This window comes from Sphaeramia orbicularis, chromosome 14 (assembly GCF_902148855.1).
Source record: "Sphaeramia orbicularis chromosome 14, fSphaOr1.1, whole genome shotgun sequence".
NCBI classification, from domain to species: domain Eukaryota; kingdom Metazoa; phylum Chordata; class Actinopteri; order Kurtiformes; family Apogonidae; genus Sphaeramia; species Sphaeramia orbicularis.
Genome location: NC_043970.1, coordinates 38,865,030 through 38,887,033, shown reverse-complemented (window position 1 = coordinate 38,887,033; position 22,004 = coordinate 38,865,030). Strand labels below are relative to the sequence as shown.

At 35.5% G+C, this 22,004-nt stretch overlaps 1 protein-coding gene across 2 annotated transcripts in view; it reads right to left on the bottom strand.

Annotated features, from left to right (window-relative positions):
* opcml (opioid binding protein/cell adhesion molecule-like) overlaps positions 1 to 22,004 on the bottom strand; it is a 1,247,413-nt gene that overhangs the window by 376,146 nt on the left and 849,263 nt on the right. For both annotated transcript variants that reach the window (XM_030154013.1, XM_030154014.1), the window contains one exon: positions 2,965 to 3,200. In XM_030154013.1, the coding sequence (XP_030009873.1) occupies positions 2,965 to 3,200 (236 nt within the window). The remainder of the gene's footprint in view (positions 1 to 2,964; positions 3,201 to 22,004) is intronic.

Here is a 22,004-nt window from a genome sequence, read left to right as displayed (position 1 = left end):
GTGAGATTGGTGAATCCCAAAAAAGGAGAACAGAAGAAGAACTTCCAAACGAACTCCAGCCCACACGAGAAAAACTTGTACAATGTAGTCCAGTGGTTCCCAACCTTTTTTGACTCCTGACCCCATTTTAACACCACACATTTCTGGCGACCCCAGACATTCAAAACAGAGACTTTTTTTTGCTTAAATTAATTTACTATCAAATTAGTAGTCATTTCATCATCTTTTGAGTAATAAGAAAAACATTCCAACATCAGAGTATGTTGCATAAAACTCAGTAACATGTACAATGCAGCACTATATTTCCACTAAGTCGCAGATGACTGACGCTGGGAAGCTAACACATATGCAACTCAAAAACTAGCCACACTCGTGGCCGACATAAGCATAAAAAAATCTATTTAACGACAACTGTACGTTCCCAAACTTAATCAGACCCTTTCATATTTGTTTTAACACACGTACCATTCATACTGAATTACTTTACAACTCTTAATACCTTAATAATTAAACTATAGTGGAGAGACACATTCACATTGTGCTAACCTTTCAAGCAAGCAAGAAAAACATCAACATGAAATGGTGCTTGTGCAGCTGTCTACCTTAAAATATGGTGGCCTATAAGGACAAACGGCCACAATCGCTAAACTCCCTGAAGGCAGAAATAATAAAACAGCGCCATCTACTGACCAAAATAGGCAACTGCCTTACAATAACTTAAAGGTGCAAGAGACTTTCGTCACTAATTTTTCATCAAATTTGTAAAATTCCAGTCATAGCCTCAGTATCATGAATCTGTAAGTCTTTCTGTGATTACTCACCGGAATCTCTTGCATCACAGTGAACAATTTCGACGTGACATCCACCATAAACAAACCATGTGTTTACAAACAGAGTCAGGAGGTAGCTCGGGCATCTTTGGAATTTTGTTGCGACGTGCATTGTGAGAAACAGAGGTTCACGGAGCAGCAGTGGCACTGACCCCATATGATAATATATGGCTGCAACAAACACGACACAGAAACGGCTGAAATGCAGAAGCGGAGCAAGCGGAGCAAGCGGAGCAAGCGGAGCAAGCGGAGCTCCGCCTGGCAGCAGCAGCTGACACAAACACGATGCGGAGCTCCAGCCATTTCCGCGTTTTGCCGTTTCCGCGTCATGTTTGTTTCATCCATATATTATCATATGATGTAACTGCTGCTGCCGCTGTGCGAACCTCTGTTTCCCACAATGGACATCGCGACGCAAGTCCAAAGATGCCTGAGTTACCTCCCGACTCTATTTGTAAACATATGGTTTGTTTATGGTGGATGGCACTTTGAAATTGTTCACCGTAATGTAAGAGATTCAGGTGAGTAATCACAGAAAGACTTACAGATTAGTGATACTGAGGATGTTGAGCTGCATTATGTAATAAATTCCCATTTTGTAATAAAAGTTCAAAATGTAATAAGAATGTCACGTCATCTTGTAATAAAGCCACATTATGTAATAAACTGACGCATTTTGTAATAAACTACGTCAACGCATTATATAGTAAATTTTTTCACATAATGTAGTAAATTATTACAATTTGAGAAATTTATTACAAAATGCACTTGACACATTTTTATTTAAAAAATGTAATAACATGGTTCATTATGTAATAACAATCCAAATTAATATAATTTCAGAGCAATTTAGAAGAAATTAGTCACAGCAGCTACAGGTAATGTAATCAGAACTTTAACCACACAGTTTAAAGATTAATTTAGCACATGACATTTTCCTGAAAATAAAAATGTGTCAAGTGCATTTTGTAATAAACTTCTCAAATTGTAATAACTTACTACATAATGCGAAAAAATTTACTACATAATGCACTGACGTAGTTTATTACAAAATGCGTCCGTTTATTAGATAATGCGGCTTTATTACAACATGACATGACATTCTTATTACAGTTTGAACTTCTATTACATAATGGGAATTTATTACATAATGCGGCTCAACAAGGCTATGACTGGGGTTTGACAGATTTGATGAAAAACTGGTGACAAAAGTCTCCCACACCTTTAAGACCTACCATGTCAATTCTGGGCTCCCTGAAACATAATCATGTTGGACCCTTGTTACAAGAAAGTCACTGGAAATGATCTGTCGGAGCTTGGGGGGGGGGGGGTCCGTGAAACTGAAGACGCCTTACTATTCCTCTAACTCTCTGGACCCACTCCACTGCTGCACGGGCCCCATGAATTTATCATGTTTACCCCCCCTTAACGGCACCTTAGGCAACGTATATGAGCTTGATCAGACCCCCCCCCCCAACAGTTAGTTACAGAGCACTATAACCGCCCCCTGACAACTTTATTACCTGCCCTCACCCCCATGCACAATTTTTTTTTTTTTTTTGGGGGGGGGGGGATCATTAGGAGGGTCGTGCTAATGTAAAGGAGAAACACTGATCTACAGTAATCATCATATTTTTTAAGACCGTCATATTTTTCTACTATCACTGTCCCATTAGAACCATATATGTCTTAAAACTATCTGAAATACAACCATACTTGACAGCACTTCTGAACCAACATACAGAAACGTTGTGAAGACGCAGAACCGTCATAATGATAGGCAGCATCATTAAGTCAGCAGACAAACAATTCCAAGGACTAGAAAAGCACTCAGAGAGCGCAGACCTCCACCAAGGCAGATCACTCCCCCCCCCCGATCACCGCCAAAATTTAATCATTCGTTCTTTGTGCCAGTATCAACATTTCCTACAAATTTCATGAAAATCTGTCCGTAACTTTTTGAGTTATCTTGCTAACAGACAAACAAACAGACAGACAAACCCCGATGAAAACATTACCTCCGCCGTTACACTTGGCGGAGGTAAAAATGTAAAACTGCAGCTCTAAACAAGCTAACACCGAGCAGTGATCTTCACAATCATTGACGTTACCACAGAGACGGCTGCGTTCCTACCTTGAACGATGAGAAACACTTTTGTGGATTTTGGCTTCTTGTTGGTGAGGATGGAGCAGACGTACGGACCCTCATCGTGGACGTCGACGTTTTGGATCTTGATGCTGTACTCTGTCACCGCCGTGTTCTCCAGCAGGATGACGCGGGGGTCCAGAGACCACTTCTCATTTCCCGCAAATAGAATGGTGGTGCGATTGAGCCACGCCACTCGTGATACTTTGCTGTCCACGTTGCATCTGAAGGAAAAACAAAGAAAGAAAAAAACACTTTAGAGACTTAGGGTTCTGACAAAAGACCTATCTTGACACTCTGTTCTTTTTGCACCAACGTAGAGGAAACAATATGTCATTTACTTTGGGGATTACACCTACTCACATGTATTTTGGATTGATTTAAACCATTTTATAAACACCAAAATTGACCCCTCATGTAAATTGAACTTTCAGCATGTTTTATTTTGGCCTTTCCCAATTTGATAAAATAAATCCAGGAAAAAAGATAGATTATCAACCTTTTAGTAATATTTGCCAAATTTCATATCCGTTGCAAAACATTATTGTTTTTAACCTCCAAAGATCCACCTATGGGTTTTCTGTCCACATTTGTAGACAAGAGTTTCACAACTTTATACAAAAAGAAAAGAAAAGAAAAGAAAAGAAAAGAAAAGAAAAGAAAAGTGTCCACCACAAAGGACATTCCATAAAAATTTTAAAAACTGCATCTGAAAAAACTGTTGCATCATGTTTCCAATATAGGTACTTATTTATTAAAAAACAAAAAAAGCTTGTACTTAACTGACATTTCCTGGGTCTTAGAAGGTTAAAGCCCTTTTTTCTAATTATTAAGACAATTTAACCCTCCGGTATCCGGGTGCGCCTTTTAGGCACACTTTGCACTTCATGTTAAAAAATTTCAAATTATTTTTCACAATTTAAATAAGGTTAGAATTCAAAAGTTGTTCATTTTTGCATGATCTTTAAAATTCTGGCCACCAACTAAAATTTGCACATTGTAAACAAAAGAAAATTACAAGACTAGCATCTGTCTGCCAAGTGTGCCCAAAACGCACTATTTCTTCCATTTAATATGTATGATTAGGGCTGATCTTGATTTACAAAAATAACATCAAATTAGAGCAGAAAAATTAATCAATATATAATATTTAATAGTTTGATTTATAGGTGTGCATTTTTGGCACACTTGGTGACAGATGCTAGTATTTTTGAACATTTGACCTAGCGCCAAAAATAATAATGTAAATTAACCAATGTTGGAGTTAATCATTGACATATGCCAGGATGAAAAAAATCTAATATGTGATCCACTTTTTATGTAGTATATTGGAAAAAAAATATTTTTGTGTGTTTTTTGCATCCAAAAAATGGTTTGTTTACATTACAAACACAGCATTTAAAGGGTTAAAAAATGTGACAATTATTAAGTATTTGGTATTTTTATTTACAGCTCAACTTGATGAAATAGAAAAAAGTGTAAAAGAATTAAAAACTGTATGAAAAATTTTGTGACATTATTCCACAAGTGTGCCAAAAAGGCACACTTGGTGCTTAATAAGGGCCTTACTGGATGGGATACCGGGGGGTTAAAGAACATTATAAATTCTAAAGCAAATAAACAAAAAAAAACAAACTGTAATACATATAATCTTATTTAATGTGTAAAATTTCTATTTTATACCTTGAGCTTTTTTATTTTATTTTATTTATTTTTACTTACATTTGTTTCTATATATTTGAAATATAAAATATATTGTGAAATGTGAATTTTTTTATCCTACTTTAATGTATACTATTATGTATATATATACTTTTCAATTGTTCATTGCTCAATAAAAAAAAAAGAAAAAACAACAACTTCGGGTTCTGACATAATGGATCCTCTATATCAGACTCGTTGACGTTTTACCAAACACAGCAGTCCAAGAAATGAAATTTTGATGACGGGAGGTATTAGTTACCAGAGAACATGTCAGCAGGTAGGTACGAAAAGAAAGAAATTCAGCCCTGGCTGTCTAAACTAACACACATCAAACCCAGGATATGCACTTTACAAAATAACATCAAATCTAGCCAAGACGGAGGAAGGGAGTCGTATATAAAAGGTGATGACACATGCCTCCTCCTTTAGATCCAACAAGTCAATGCATCCACAATCTTTTTCTAACAAATGTACGTTCAGAGCGTTTGAGTTCAGATCATGAGGATGTGACATCAAGTACCAATCATCAAGTGAACACAGATTACTTTCTACTTCCAACCCACAAAGATCAAGAGGCTGCAGGTTGAAAAAGCACAGCGATTTTATTTATTTATTTTTCTACTTCCTGTTCCATCAAAAAGGGCACGACGGCAGATACTTTAAAGTTTAACAAGTCGCAACTCTGCACCCGAACCCAAAACTTACTTTAGTTGCTTGATAACCTTTGTTTACTGTGTGCAGACGGTTTTGGAAATGCAGCACACGTTCATGATTGTCTCATTTCTGTTTCACTGACAAACATGAACCACATCAACCTCCTACAGCACAGGTGTCAAACATGCGGCCCGGGGGCCAAATCTGGCCCGCCCAAGGTTCCATAGCGGTCCGCGGGATGAAAGTGCAACAGTCCAGGTTGTCAAAATCATTCTGGTTCAGGTTCCACATACAGACCAATGTGATCTCCAGTAAAAATAACAACACAATAACCCATAAATAATGACAACGACAAATTTTCTTTGATGTGGAAAAAATTTAACATTACACTGTGAAAATATTTACATTTACAAAACTATTCTTTCACAATTAAATGCAAATAAATATGTCGAGGCCCAAAACGGAATCTGGCCCGATTCAGAATCGGGCCGGCCCAGAATGGAATTCTATTCTAAGTCGGCCTAGAATGGAATCCTGCTGCTATAATGTTATTTTTATACCATGTTTAATGCAAATGATCTAAATTATTACAAAAATCAATACATGGAATTTGCTAATTTGTGAAAAAAAAAATGAAACAACATTTAAATTGTAAACTATAATACACTTTATTTACAAATAGAACCTAGTGGTACTCCCCACCAATATATGGTACAGTGAAATCGACTGAAATTGACAATAGTTACTCAAGGTATGTAAGACTGAAAATGTAAAATTATGACAAATTATGGAATTATGGATCATTTGCATTAAACATGGTATAAAAATAACATTATAGCAGCAGGATTCCATTCTAGGCCGGCTTAGAATAGAATTCCATTCTGGACCGGCCCGATTCTGAATCGGGCCAGATTCCGTTTTGGGCCTCGACAAATACATAAATAAAAACGAAGATGAACAACCTGAAATGTGCAATTTTAACAATATTCTGCCTGTTACTAAATGTTTTGTGCATTTATGGATCCACTGTGGCCTATAGTTGTGTTAATAATAATAATTAGAGATGTAATATTGTAGAAATTGTTCAAATTTTAGTTCCAAACTCCAAAATTTTAACAATATTCTGCCTGTTACCAAATGTTTATGTAACATTGCGTGTAATGTACATGTATAAATAACACTGGTCAACAACAAATTTATTGTTTAAGTTTTTTGAGCTGATTTAGGATCATTTTGGTGTGCTGAATCCAAAAATCACATTCATTTTGCTCAACCAGGTCAACTTTCTGAGCTATGCTACATATTGGCTTTTTAACATTTTTGCTTACATTTATGGGCATTTTCACATCATATGATACAAAATTCTTTCATATTTCTTGCAATAAATGAGTTCTGAAGATTTTACTTTTGCCAATTTATGATTGTTTTTTTTAATATTACAGGTGAATGAAATGGCTTCGACTAAAAGATCTTGCAAAAATAAGCCTGACGTATTCTGCTACATCTGCGGTGAATACACCATTGTACCTAACAGGAATCAAGTCACAAGTTTCATAAAGTGTGCTTACCAGTCTTATTTTGGTATTAATTATTATATTTTGTGAGAAGATCAAATTTTTCAAAATCAAATGAGCAAAAAAACCTGACCTGATTGAGAAAAACAGATGTCATTTTTGGATTTAGCGGTGCAAAATGGTCCTAATTCAGTTGAAAAAACCTAGACAACTTGCATAAAACATTTTTTTGTAACCCAGTGTAATAAGTCGAGGCATAAAATTGTTAAAATTGCACTAATTTTTCAAATAAAATCTGTTTTTTTCAGGTTTTTCACATCTTTTTTGTAAAATGTAAATATTTTCATAATTTAATTGGGGGTTTTTTTGTACTAAAACAAAAAAGAAAACTTGGATTTGTCCTTATTTATAGGATATTAAGTCCTTATTTTACTGGGTCTGGCCCGCTTGAGATCAATTTGGGACTAAATATGGCCCCTGAACCAAAATGAGTTTGACACCCCTGCTTTAGAACATAACCACTGTGAAATAACAGGAAAGTATCATTGTATTTTTCTATTTCACAGGGTTTTTTTTTTTTTTATGCCTATTCAATCTGTTTCTTGTGCAACCACTGCTCTTTGTATCTGGTTCATTGACTGAATATGAGAAGTGTGAACTTTTCTGTTTTACCGACACAAGTGAGAAATCTTATATAGTTCAACTGTACAGGATGTGTAAATATAAACTCTATGAACGGTCCACTAGAACAGAATAATATAATATTCAAAATATAGGTCACAGGCTCCATGGACAAATGGGTACTTATACAAGTGTATGCTTTAAATAAATTAAACCAGTTGAACAAAATGCACTGGGGTATTTGCATAAAAAGGGGATTTGGCAGAACATTTGCTGATAACATGAGTAACAGTGTGAAGGCTTTAAAGCTTTGTATGCCAGCTCTCACTATTTACTTTCTTTTTTTTTTCGTTCTCCATAGGTTGTTCTGTATTTGGCATGCGTTTGCACAAACTGCACAAACACAAACAGTCCTTAAATCCAAAAATACCTTGAAGTTAATGTAAGCTCACAGATGTGGGAAGATGAAGTCAGTGAAAAACAGCTTCAGCGTTTGGCTGATTAGTCTGCAGGTCTCAGCACAAGTTATCGCACAGAGCCCATAGCGCGGCAACAGGGGAACGTCGCACAACAAGCAGCGCCGTTCCGACTCACACATCGCATTTCCAGCAAATACAGCAGAACAAGGACTCACACATTAACCCCTAAAAACCAAAACAGAGGCATGGTCTGAGCACTTCTTCTATTTCTACTTTATGCAACAAAGTTTAAAATACAAAAAAATATTAGACCACCCCTTGTTTTCTTCAATTTCTTGTTCATTTTAATGCCTGGTACAACTAAAGGTACATTTATTTGGACAAATATAATGATAACAACAAAAATAGCTCATAAGAGTTTAACTTCAGAGCTGATATCTAGGCATTTTCCATGGTTTTCTTGATAATAACTAGCTCAGTTCACATGTTTATTTACAAATTATTTAAAATACGTATGCAACTTGTATTTATAATTTCCAGTAAGATATGATTTTTTAAAAAAGCGTAACCCCAGAAGCTATCCATAGCTTATAAACAGGGGCCCAAGACATAAAGGAAACAGTACAATTGATTATGAAGACGATCTCTATTCCTACCTAAGCTCAAACCGAACCCTTGCTCTAAAACAACCTAAGGTAATTCCATAAATACAGACAGAATAGAATGTAGACAGTATCAACACATCAGCACATCAAACACATGAGGCAGAAATACAATGACACAGGCTTAAATCAAACATATTTCAAAAGCAGTTTTTGTTTTACTTGCTTTTTAAATATGGACAGGGATGCAGACTCGTTTGTGGAGCTCTCAATCTCATTCCAAGTCTGCGGACCAAAATCACTTCAGTTCTTCCATCACTATCTACAGCATTGTACTGCCAAAAACAGTGCTTTTAGGCATTCCATGTTTTCTTTTCTGTCTGTTATAGTCACATGATACACACAGGAGTTAGTACTGGATTGCATAACCATTGTTTTTGATGACTTTTGAAGGTCTAAGAATTTTTTCCACTACTATATGTGACGATAAAGCTGCACATGAGTGGAACTGTATTCCACTGGCAATCACAGAACTGTCATATATACACTGAACAAAAATATAAACGCACCACTTTTGTTTTTGCTCCCATTTTTCATGAGCTGAACTCAAAGATCTAAAACTTTTTCTGTGTACCCACAAGGTTTATTTCTCTCAAATATTGTTCACAAATCTGTCTAAATTTGTGTTAGTGAACATTTCTTCTTTGCTGAGATAATCCATCCACCTCACAGGTGTGGCATATCAAGATGCTGATTAGACAGAATGATTTTTGCACAGGTGTGCCTTAGGCTGGCCACAATAAAAGGCCACTCCAAAATGTGCAGTTTTATCACACAGCACAATACCACAGATGTCACAAGTTTTGACTGTGCGAGGAAAATGGTGGTCACACCAAATACTGACTGGTTTTCTGACCCCCCTGGACCACCCAATACAGTAAAAGTGCACATTTTAGAGTGGCCTTTTATTGTGGCCAGCCTAAGTCACACCTGTGCAATAATCCTGCTGTCAAATCAGCATCTTGATCTGCCACACCTGTGAGGTGGATGGATTATCTCAGCAAAGGACAAAGGAGAAGTGCTCACTAACACAGATTTAGACAAATTTATGAACAATATTTGAGAGAAATAGGCCTTTTGTGTCCATAGAAAAAGTTTTAGATCTTTGAGTTCAGCTCATGAAAAATGGGAGCAAAAACAAAAGTGGTGCGTTTATATTTTTGTTCAGTGTATATACAGCGTGGGGAAGCAAAATTTACAATATTTTGAGGCAGGAAAATTCCCTCTCTTTCTTTCCTCGACCGAAACGCTGATAGAGAACCAGTCAATTTAGATTAAGCGATACAAATACAAGAGGTAGGACAATATCCGTCTGAAAATCCAGCGTGATGAGATTTCATCTTTGAAAAGGCCCCATTATTTGCTGAACTGGCACAATGTAACAGCAAAACTTCAACCGCCTCCCAACAGACACAGGACTTTAATTCTATAAAGCCTCTATTTTCAGAGGGAACAGTATGATTTTCTTACACTTGCTGCTGGAGACGTATGCATTCTCCAGGGAACGCTTTGGGCGGCTGGAAGCAGTGATATTTGCAAAAGCGCGATGGAAAATTAAAACTTTCGGTCAGCAGCTTTGGCAAAAAAAACCAAAACAAAACAAAAGCAAAACAAAGCGTTCAGAGTTTCCCTAAAGGAGTGTGGGTAAAATGTCTTTTTGAGAAGCCCTAATGGCTTAAAAAGGAGGAACAGGGTCTAAAGGTCGGCCTCGTCCGTTAAAATGCGGCTCTTCCAGTGAATCCTAGGGGATATATTTGTGTTTTATGAAGTAAATAAAACTGTGTGCGCACATACAGGGTGGGGAAGCAAAATTTACAATATTTTGAGGCAGGGATTGAAAGACAGTGTATGACCAATTAGTTTATTGAAAGTCATGAGAATTTATTTGCCACAAGAAAATGTACATCATAGAAAATGTTTTTATTCTATGTGTCCTCCTTCTTTCTCAATAACTGCCTTCACACGCTTCCTGAAACTTGTGCAAGTGTTCCTCAAATATTCAGGGTGACAACTTCTCCCATTCTTCTTTAATAGTATCTTCCAGACTTTCTGGTAATAGTTTTGCTCATAGTCATTCTCTTCTTTACATTATAAACAGTCTTTATGGACACTCCAACTATTTTTGAAATCTCCTTTGGTGTGACGAGTGCATTCAGCAAATCACACACTCTTTGACATTTGCTTTCCTGATTACTCATACGGGCAAAAGTTTGTGAAAAGGTATGGATAATAGTGTTAGGTATGATTATGACATCAATACATGTTTGGTTTCAAAACAATTGACGTAGTGCCTGCTGAGAAAAAACAACTAAATGTTCATTGTAAATTTTGCTTCCCCACCCTGTACAAAGCTAGTATTATAATCACTGGTGTAGTCCAGAGTGGATACTTACTTATTTTTTAGTCAGGATTCACTCTAAGACCGGATAAATTGAATTTACTCAAAAAAATTTGAGGAAACCGGTTACCTTAAAAAATTTAAGTAATGACTAATAAAAACTTGAGTGTATTAAACTTAAATACTTGATTTGAATGGAATTGCTATTTTATGTTGTTATATTAACGAACACAAGTGAAGCACGGTCAACAACCTGGAGGGGGCGGGGCCTGAAGTGGCTCATTTGCATTTAAAGGGCCGGTGCTCAAAACCACCTTTCTGGTGTCATTACTCAGAAATAGGGTTGAAGATGGACCTGTAGAGCCATGTTATTATTGTTAACGAAAACTAACGAAATGACGAAAACCAGAATTGTACAAACATTTTCGTTAACTCAAATAAATAAAAACTATAATTAACCCTTTCATGCATTAATTGTGAGAACCTTAGTCAAGATTTTTTTCTTCAGTGTTTTTATTCCTCCTTAGGCATGAAAAAAACAATGCGATCGAGTTTTTTTTTTTTTTTTGTGAAGTTACAAAAATATCCATGCATTTAATTTTTCAAGTAAAGAAACGTGTTTAAAACCCAATATCAGAGAGGGATATGAAAGCAATGAAATAAAAATGCTAGTATGAAATAATAATGCTAGTAATTCCTCACTTCATCGAGATAATGTGCAAAAAAAACCCTTCTTGTCTAACAAATAACAATTGATTTACACTCAAACATGTTAGTGCAGATCAGGTTTATCAAGAACAGCAAAGTTACAGTAATGGTCTGAATGTCAGGACATGAGATGATGCGCAAGTGTCCACTGTGTTGGCTGATATGGAACTAAAACAACTAAACCCATTAATATACAAGAGAACAGCTGGAGAAGAACTGTCCGCTGGAGTGACTTATGCATGAAAGGGTTAAAAGAAAAAAACGATAACTAACTGAAACTGTATTGTGTGCTTATAAAACTAACTAAAACGTAAAAAAAATTATGGATAAAATTCCCATTGTTTTTGTCTTTGTCAATGACGGATAAATACGAAATCGATTTATTTCCCTCGAGCAATTTTAGCTGCTGGCACCATATGACAGTTAACAGTTGGTCACTTTTCGTCACTTGTAGTTTAGAGTCGTCTTCTGATTCCCACTCTACCTGGAAACATGGAGACTAAAGTTGGGAAAAAGCAGCAGAGTCCTGTCTGGGATTTATTTGAATACGACGGTGAAGAAGATAAAAGATACGACAAAACCAAATTAAAACGAAGCATTTAGAAAATAACAAAAACTAATAAAAACTAGCAAACCTGCTCTAAAAACTAATTAAAACTAATGGAATTAGAGAAAAAAAGTCAAAACTAAATAAAAATAAACTGTAACGAAAAATCCAAAACTATTATAACCTTGCTGTGGAGTTGAATTAATGAAGAATTCAGACCTAAAAACATAGCATTTACAGTTTATGTAGACCACAGGGGAATGTTTGAAAATGAATAATTCCATTTAAACAAGCGAAATATCACTTCTTTAAGGTGAAATATGAACAAGGGTGCATTGTCAACTTCAGATTTGAAGTATTTTATTTAAATGAATGTTCAAAAAAATAACTGAAACATCATGTTTGCCCCACCAATAACTTACTACCAGGCAGTATTCAAGAAATGTTTTGTGAAAGAGAGGGAGGCTATGATTTACAGGGAAAATTAAATTTAAAGATTCATAAAGTACGCACAATGTTAAAAAGTTTCTCTATCACCATCTGTGGAGTAAAAGTGTGAAACAAATTGTGTGTGGAGATAAAACAAATATCTAACATAATTCAGTTTAAAAAAAAAAAAAGTTATAAAGAATTGATTTTTGGGAGGTCCAGTATTTAATAATGATAATGTTTATGGATAATGTATTGATAAATATGCTGTAATTATTGAAGAAAATGCTTGAATTGTTGAGTCTGTTTGTATGACTGTACTACCATGTACATTTTGTTGGAAAAATTCAATTACTGCATTATGTATTTGTTGTGGTTCTATGCTAAAATTAAGAAAATTGTATTGTTTGATTGTTGTATTAAGTTAGCGATAAAGGTGTAAAAGCACTGAGGGGTAGGATTAAATAAGTTTATACTTCTTCCTACTCCTTTTCGCCCATGCAAAATTCAGACCTGTATGTGCTTGAAGAAAGATTCTGTTCATTTAAATGTTTTGTTTTTGTCTTAATTTGCTTTGTTTTGTTTTATTTTATTTGCATGTTCTAAATAAATAAATAAATAAATAAATGTCGAATTCATTTCCATTCATTCAGCTGCTTGTGTGACCAGTAATACCTACAAACTGCTCCTGATCAAGTCATGATAATTTTGTAAAAGTGAGCAAATACTATTGACGGATTTTTGGGTAAACTAAATAGAGTAGTCTTACAGGGTGGGGAAGCAAAATTTACAATGAACATTTAGTTGTTTTTTTCTCAGCAGGCACTACGTCAATTGTTTTGAAACCAAACATATATTGATGTCATCATCATACCTAACACTATTATCCATACCTTTTCACAAACTTTTGCCCATATGAGTAATCGGGAAAGCAAATGTCAAAGAGTGTGTGATTTGCTGAATGCACTCGTCACACCAAAGGAGATTTCAAAAATAGTTGGAGTGTCCATAAAGACTGTTTATAATGGAAAGAAGAGAATGACTATGAGCAAAACTATTACGACAAAGTCTGGAAGTGGAGGAAGCAACAAAAAACGTACCAAAGCTTTTATTAAAGCTCTCAAATCCAAAATCCTAAAGGATCCAACCAAATCCATGAGAAAAATGCCAACTGAAATTGAGGTAGACAACAAGACCGTTAGAAATGCAGTAAAATATGATTTGAAGTTAAAATCTTACTCAAGAACACCAAAACACTTGTTGACAACAGCAACAAATCCAACTTTAGCAATTTTTGGGAATCATGTTTATGGCCGCCTTCTAGCCCAGATCTAAACCCTCTGGATTCTGCTATTTGGGACGTTTTAGAACATGCTACCAATAGAACATCACACAGCAATGTCGACTTTCTTAAAGATACTATTAACCCTTTCATGCACAGTGGTCACTCCAGTGGTCACTTCTTCTCCTGCTATTCTCTTGTATATTCATGGGTTTTGTTGTTTTAGTTCCAGATCAGCCAATGCAGTGGACGCCCATGCATCATCCCATACACTGACATTCAGACCATTACTGTAACTTTGCTGTTCTTGATAAACCTGATCTGCACTAACATATTTGAGTGTATATCAGTTGCTAATTGCTATTAGACTGTAATCAACATTTTCTTTTTTACAGATTTTTTTTGTTTCTTTGCATATTATCTCCATGAAATAAGTAGTAACTGGTATTAGAGTATGTTAAAATGTGAGAAACCATCAGATTAGCAGCATTAAACATGTTTTTATTTCATAGTTTTCATGTTTCTTTGCTTAAAAAATTAAACACATAGTGTCCAGCTGAGTGGACATTTTTGCAACTCTATGAAAAATAGGTACATAAAAAAATTTCAATCGCATTGTTTTTTTGTGGTTTTTTTTGTCATGCCTAAAGAGGAATAAAAACACTTAGGAAAAAAATCTTGATTAAGGTTCTCATAATTTGTGCATGAAGAATGGGAGAAGTTGTCACCCGAATATTTAGGAACACTTGCGCAAGTTTCAGGAAGCGTGTGAAGGCAGTTATTGAGAAAGAAGGAGGACACATAGAATAAAAACATTTTCTATTATGTCAATTTTCTTGTGGCAAATAAATTCTCATGACTTTCAATAAACTAACTGGTCATACACTGTCTTTCAATCCCTGCCTCAAAATATTGTAAATGTTGCTTCCCCACCCTGTACATGTCACTGTTTCTAAAACAGGGCATTTTTCTAGACTACTTTAACAAAAAAAAGGCAAAATTGAGAGTATACTCACTTCTCCCGGGACCACTACACCACTGATTATAATATTCATGTACTGTATATCCCCCACTTTCCACTTTCCTTCTCAGAAATATACAGGACACTTTTTTCACCCAGATTTCATTTTGGAGAGAAATGCTTTAGTACCACATCCTGGCAACAAACAGATAAAAGATATGACGTTAATACAAGAGTGCGCCACAACATACTTGAAAATCCCTGCACAGTACAGCTGCAAAAAAAAAAAGCACTCACCTACATATTTCTTTCGTATATAAATATATTAGGTCATAAAATGTTAATATAAAAGGTTATCGCCCTTTATGCAATTTCCCTGGCAGTTGCTGTAGGATTTAGCTGAATGCATGCCAAGGAGAAAAGGCCGCAGGTGAAGGTGCAACAAGAGGAGGTGTTTTTAATTCACTTTTATTGGGTTTTTTTCTGTGGCTGTTGCATGAAGGCGAAGGTTGGAAGTTTCTGTTAAGATTCCACGTCTTGTTCGGGTTTTGTCCTGTTTACCGTTCATAAACAGTGTTGGGAGTAACGCGTTATAAATGTAATGCATTACAGCAGGGGTGTCAAACTCATTTTTGTTTCAGGGGCAACATTCAGCCTGGTTTAATCTCCAGTGGGCCGGACCAGTCAAATAATAACATAATAACCTATAGATAATGACAACTCCAAATTTTTGTCTTCGTTTTAGTGCAAATAAACCCAATTAAATTATGAAAATACTTACTTTTAAAAACTATCCAAACAACAACAAAAAATAAATAAATAACCTGAAAAAATAGACATTTCTTAAGAAAAATAAGTACAATTTTAAAAATATTACGCCTCAACTTATCATTTATACATGTGCGTTATGGATCAGATCTACAGAGAAACTAAACACTGAGTAACAGGAAGAAAATTGTTAAAATTGCAAATAAACACATAAAGAAAGAATAGTTTTGTAAATGTAAATATTTTCACAGTGTAATGTTATTTTTTTCCACTTACATTTTTTTCCACGTCATTTTTCACAAAGAAAATTTGTAGTTGTCATTATTTACAGGTTTATTGTGTTATTTTTACCATAGATCACATTGGTCTGTGTGTGGAACCTGAACCTAAAGGATTCGGACAACCTTGACTGTTCAGGTTCACTTTTGCACTTTCATCCCGCGGGCCGGAATGGACCCTTTGGCGGGCCAAATTTGGTCCCCGGGCCGCATGTTTGACACCTGTGTTCTAGGCAGACAGCACAGCGAAACTGGCAGAAAAACACACAATCAGTCTCACGAACAACACCTGAACCCCGTTCTCGCTGCTAAGCTAAAATAAAAAAATTCAAAGTTAGCTAACACCACATGTTAATCATACCACGAACATACAATCAAGAACACTGCCATTTTCAATCAAAAATATACTCAACCGATAGGGAGCCGTCCGTTACACAAACACAATGGTGCAATACAATTATTCAGATATGAAATCAAACTAAAAAAAAAAGGTAAAATAATGACAGGACTAAGCATGTGTGTACTCACCAGGCAGACAGCACAACCAAACTGCTGCTACCTCCCTGGGGTGCACCACCCTAGTTTGCAGGGGTGTGGTGTTCAATGCCCATAAAATAAAATTGTAATCAACCCTTTCATGCATGAATTATGAGAACCTTCGTCAATATTTTTTCTTGAGTGTTTTTATTCCTTGTTAGGAATGAAAAAAACAATACAACTGAACTTTTTTTTTTTTTGACCCTGTTTTTTATGGCGTTACAAAAATGTCCACTCAGCTGGACGCCATGCATTTGATTTTTGAAACAAAGAAACATGTATTTAAAACGCATCATCAGAAAGCGATAAACTGTGTGAAAACCATGAAATTAAAATATTTTTTAAGCCACTAATGCCATTTTATCACTTTTTTTTTTTTTTTTTTTTTTTAACATTTTATTTTGGTTTTTGAATTTTCATTTTACAAATGAAGAAAGAGAACAATGGAACAAACAAATGTGACAAATACTGCCCCCCTCCCTCCCTCCCTCCCTCAAAAAAAACAAAAAACATTTTATCACATTTTATCACATTTTATCATACTCTAATACTAGTTGTTACTCAATTCATGTAGATAATATGCAAAAATAAATAAATAAATGAACTTTTTGTTTAAGAAAACTGTTAATTACAGTCTAATAACAATTAGCAATTGATTTACACTAAAACATATTACTGCAGATCAGGTTTATCAAGAACAGCAAAGTTATATTTTTTTCCATTTTAATTATCTATTTAGACAAGGACAATGAAAAATATACATTAACCTTAAAAATGAGAGCTGTAGTGTGCCAGGTTCTAACACTAGTGCTAATTTCCACCTGTAGTCCCTGAACAGGCTGATGTTCTCATTAAAAAAAAAAGACATTAATAAAAACTGAAACATTAAAAAACAGTAAAAATGCATTTCTATAACTCCATCTATATAAAATATTCATTCACATTCAACCATTCACTCTTATTCGTCCCACTGCAGTCCATCACACATATTAATGGTATGAATTACAATGGATGGGATGGTGCATATGCATCCATTGTGTCAGCTGATACGGAAGGAAAACAACAAAAGCCATGAATATACAAGAGAACAGATGTCAAATAATTGTCCACTGTAGTGACCAGTATCCATGAAAGGGTTAACCCTTTCATGCATGAATAATGAGAACCTTAGTCAAAACATTTTTTGAGTGATTTTATTCCTCTTTAGGCATGAAAAAAATGTAATTGAATTTTTTTGTAACTTTTTTAAATAGAGTTACAAAAATGTCCACTCAGCTGGACACCATGTGTTTAATTTCTGAAGCAAAGAAACATACATTTAAAACTCATCATCAGAAAGTGATATACTGTGTGAAAACTATGAAATAAAAACATTTTTAATGCCGCTAATTGCTAAATTGCTACTGTTTTCTCACATTTTATCATACTCTAATATTAGTTATTCCTCATTTCATGAAGATAAAATCCTCTGAGACCCAGGAAATTTACATTTTTAGGTTTTTTACATTAAAAAATTGTCTTGATTGGAAACTGCATAATGCAACAGTTTTTTCAGATACATTTTTAAAATAAGAAAAGCACTCAGAGAGCGCTGACCTCCGCAAAGACAGGTCTGCCCCCCCCCCCCCCCCCCCCGATTCACCACCAAAATTTTATCATTTCTTCCTTGTGCCAGTATCAACATTTCCTGAAAATTTCCTGAAAATCTGTCCTTAACTTTTTGAGTTATCTTGCTAACAAACAAACACTCATGCACACAAAGCAAAGCGATCACAGTACCTCCTGGTGGACGTAAAAAAAAACAAACTTTTTTTCAGGAAAACTGTTAATTACAGTCTAATAACAGTTAGCAATTGATTTACACCCAAACATGTTAGTGCAGATCAGGTTTATCAAGAACAGCAAAGTTACAGTAATGGTCTGAATGCCTGTGTATTATGGGATGGTGCATAAGTGTCCATTGTGTTGGCTGATATGGAACTAAAACAACTAAACCCAAGAATATACAAGAAAACAGCTGTAGAGGAACTGTCCACTGGAGTGACCACTGTGCATGAAAGGGTTAAAATAACAGTAACAAGTAATCTGTAATCTATTACAGTTTGGAAGTCAATCAATCAATCAATCAATCAAAGTGTACTTATGTATCACTTTACAACAACACAAACAGACCAAAATGCTTTCCATCTAAAAACATGATCAAATTATAAGATACCAACAGTTTAATCAAATACTATAAAAGTACTGCAGTGGAAGTAACTTGCACAACAGTGAGCATAAAGGAGCACACATTCTGTTGGTGCTGGGAGCTGTTTGGTTCTATTCTCCACAGCCCGAGTCACTTCTGTTGCAGACACCGGAGGTTATCTGCTCAAGGGCACCTTGTCAGTAATGAACAGCATCTTTAAAGCACTTCTCCTGAGGAAAACTTCTGTTTCCCGCTGGTTGGGGAGATTCTAGTCGCTGACCTTTCAGCGTGTGTCTTTGACCTTTAAAGAGGAAATTGACCTGAAATGAAGCTTAATTGGGGTGTTATCATTTATCTGGCTTGTTTATGTCTGATTTGTAGTCGTTTAGGGATGTCCGCTGTCAGCCCCGACGATGCTACTCATTAACAAGTTAATAATGATCAAACTACATTAACCCTGTAAAGTCTGAACCATTAAATCATTGAAAGAAAATTCCAGTTCTTTGAAACTAGAGCCTTTATTGGCCCTTCTGAACAACCAAAAATATGTTTTTTCAAATATCAATTTCCATGTATGAGTTTTAATTTTGTATCATATTTGATACATCAGGTCTCAATGCTCAGATATTATTAGTTTTGAACAAACAAAAACATAATACAGGGTGAGTCAGAAAAAACGCTCTTTCCATTTAAAGAAATTGTACTGCTAAAACGGAAACACTGATTTTTCTTTTGACCATACAGTCATATTGATGTGGTTATTGAGCATGTCTGGTGATGTAGTCATAGATTTATTGCATTACATAAGAGAGAGAAGGTCCATTGTTTATTGGGCACTGAAATACCTGCCAACACAATGTATGCCACAGTGAACAAACTTGAAATTGACAACAATTACAGGAGTCGGGGCTTTGCTTTCACACTCAGGACATAGGCCTACATGACAGTGCCCAGGGAGTTTTCATCATGGCAAGACCACAGCGATTGCAGGTATTATTTCCTCATCGAGTTGTCTGTTTGGGTCAGGAGAGAGAGTGGCCACCTAGATCCCCGGACTTGACCCCCCTTGATTTTTTCTTGTGGGGGTATCTTAAAAACTGTGTGTATCAGACTGTTCCACAAACTCTTCAGGAACTCCGAAATCGCATCACGGCTGAAATCCAAGCCCTACGACGAACACAAATGGCGAGAAGAGCTGTGTTAGAGATGCGACAACGAGCACAGATTTGCATCAATCTGAATGGTAGCCAGGTTGAAGGTCGTGCCGGACGACTTCGTTGATACAAAACATTTTGATGGCGAGTAAACATGCTGTAATGGTTGACAATTTCAGTTTCATTCACGGTGGCGTAAACTGTGTTGGCAGATATTTCGGTGCACAATAAACAATGGACATTCCCTCTGTTATGCTATGCCATAAATCAATGATTCAATCGCCAGACATGCTCAATAACCACATCAATATGACTGTATAATCAAAAGAAAAATAAGCATTTCCATTTCAGTGGTACAATTTCTTTAAATGAAAAGAGCAATTTTTCTGACTCACCCTGTATAACACAAACATGTCTAACAAACTGGTAATTCCTTTTCAAAACTGGCAAAGTTCTTCCTCCTTCCTCATTAATGACAGTCTTGTAGTGTCACTGGAAAGGCCTCTGGTGAACGAATTCCTCCCCCCTGGTGGATTATCTGTGTATTGCATGTATCTAATTGTATACATCAGGTTTATCAAGAAAAAAATATCCCACTGATCATGTAGAGGGCTTCAAAAGTCATGTATCAAATATGACATGTTTGGCGTTATAGGGTTAAACACATCTTAAACAGCAACATCTAAACGTGAAAAAACTTATATTATCATTATGTTTATCACAATTTACAGTTATTTGAAATAGTAATGATTACTTTATATAGTTATAATTACCGTCTCCATCCATCTATGTAAAAACTATGTGAGTGACGATAACAAAAAAACATATTTTACCATTATTTTCACACAAGTACTAGTTTGCTGTACACCACTTTAAGATGGAAGAATAATGTAATAATTAGAAATATATTGACAATAGAGAAGTTCCAATTAACCATGTGAAACCAAAATAGAATTGTAACTAATCAAGATCTGAGTTTGTACTGATTTTACATATGCGAAGGTTAACATCTACGGTACGTCAAAAAAATATGTTTAAATTCACCTTTCTATTCTATTCTACTCTATTCTATTCTATTCTATTCTATTCTATTCTATTCTATTCTATTCTACTCTATTACAGAAAGAAAAGACATAAAAATACAAAACATGCAAGAGATAATAATAATAATAATAATAATAATAATAATAATAATAATAATAATAATACATCGGTTTTATATAGCCCTTTTCTAGGTACTCAAAGACAAAGATCGAGACTCGACTACGGAGAAAAATGTGTAAATCTAATCTAATCTCATTGAATCAGATTAAATCTCCAACACTAGGAGTTACGATGACATTTAACTGCCTGCTGAAGTGCAGAAATACTTTTACTTACTTGTACTTTTGCTGATTTGAGTAAACTTAACTTAGCACTTCTACTTCCTGTATTTTTTTTTCCCGTAAGAAAACAATGTGTGCACTTTTGCCACCTCTGTTTATCTCTGACTCCATAAAAATGTCCTTGTTTTGCTCTTAAATTACGCGAATTTGTCAAAAGCTTCAGTTGAACCCAAAGTAATGCCATTTTTGGGCATTTGCTAAAACAACAAGCACTGTTTTCTTTTCTGGCTGTACAGTGTCAGCAAACATCCCTACAACCAAGGAAATTGCTTCTTTAAGTTTGCGGATGGATGTTTTTTGGGGGTTTTTTAGATATTTTTTGCTGTTCTTGGTGGTGGTGGTGGTGGTGGGGGGTCATGTACAGTGTCCTTAAACACTTCACACTCCTGGGTCTATTTTGTTGTTTGTTCTGTTGTGTGTTTTCTGATTTGTGTGGATAAAACAAACACAGCCAGCTATTTCCTGCCTCCCCACAAAAGCAGCTCTGTTCAACAGGCATACAGGGAGAAATCAATCATAGAAGAAGAAGAGATACCAATTTCTCCACTGACAGGGGACTCAGTGGACCAGAATGCAATGCAGACACAATACCTGGCTCTAAAGTCCTTCTATCACCGCCACTGATGCTGTCACTTTGGGGTTTTTTTTCTTTTCTGTTTTTTTTTTCTCTCTTATTCTATGCATTAGTAACTGTCCACCTGCAAAAAATATACAGCCTTAACCCTTTACTGACTACATTTATGCACAACAAGTAGTACCAGGCACAACAAACCCCGCCCCTCGCATTTATTGTAGCTTATTTTAGCATCGATCCAGCTGATGTCATCATGTCTATGCATGTTCTGATGTCAGCATATCAATTATCTCTATATATGTGCC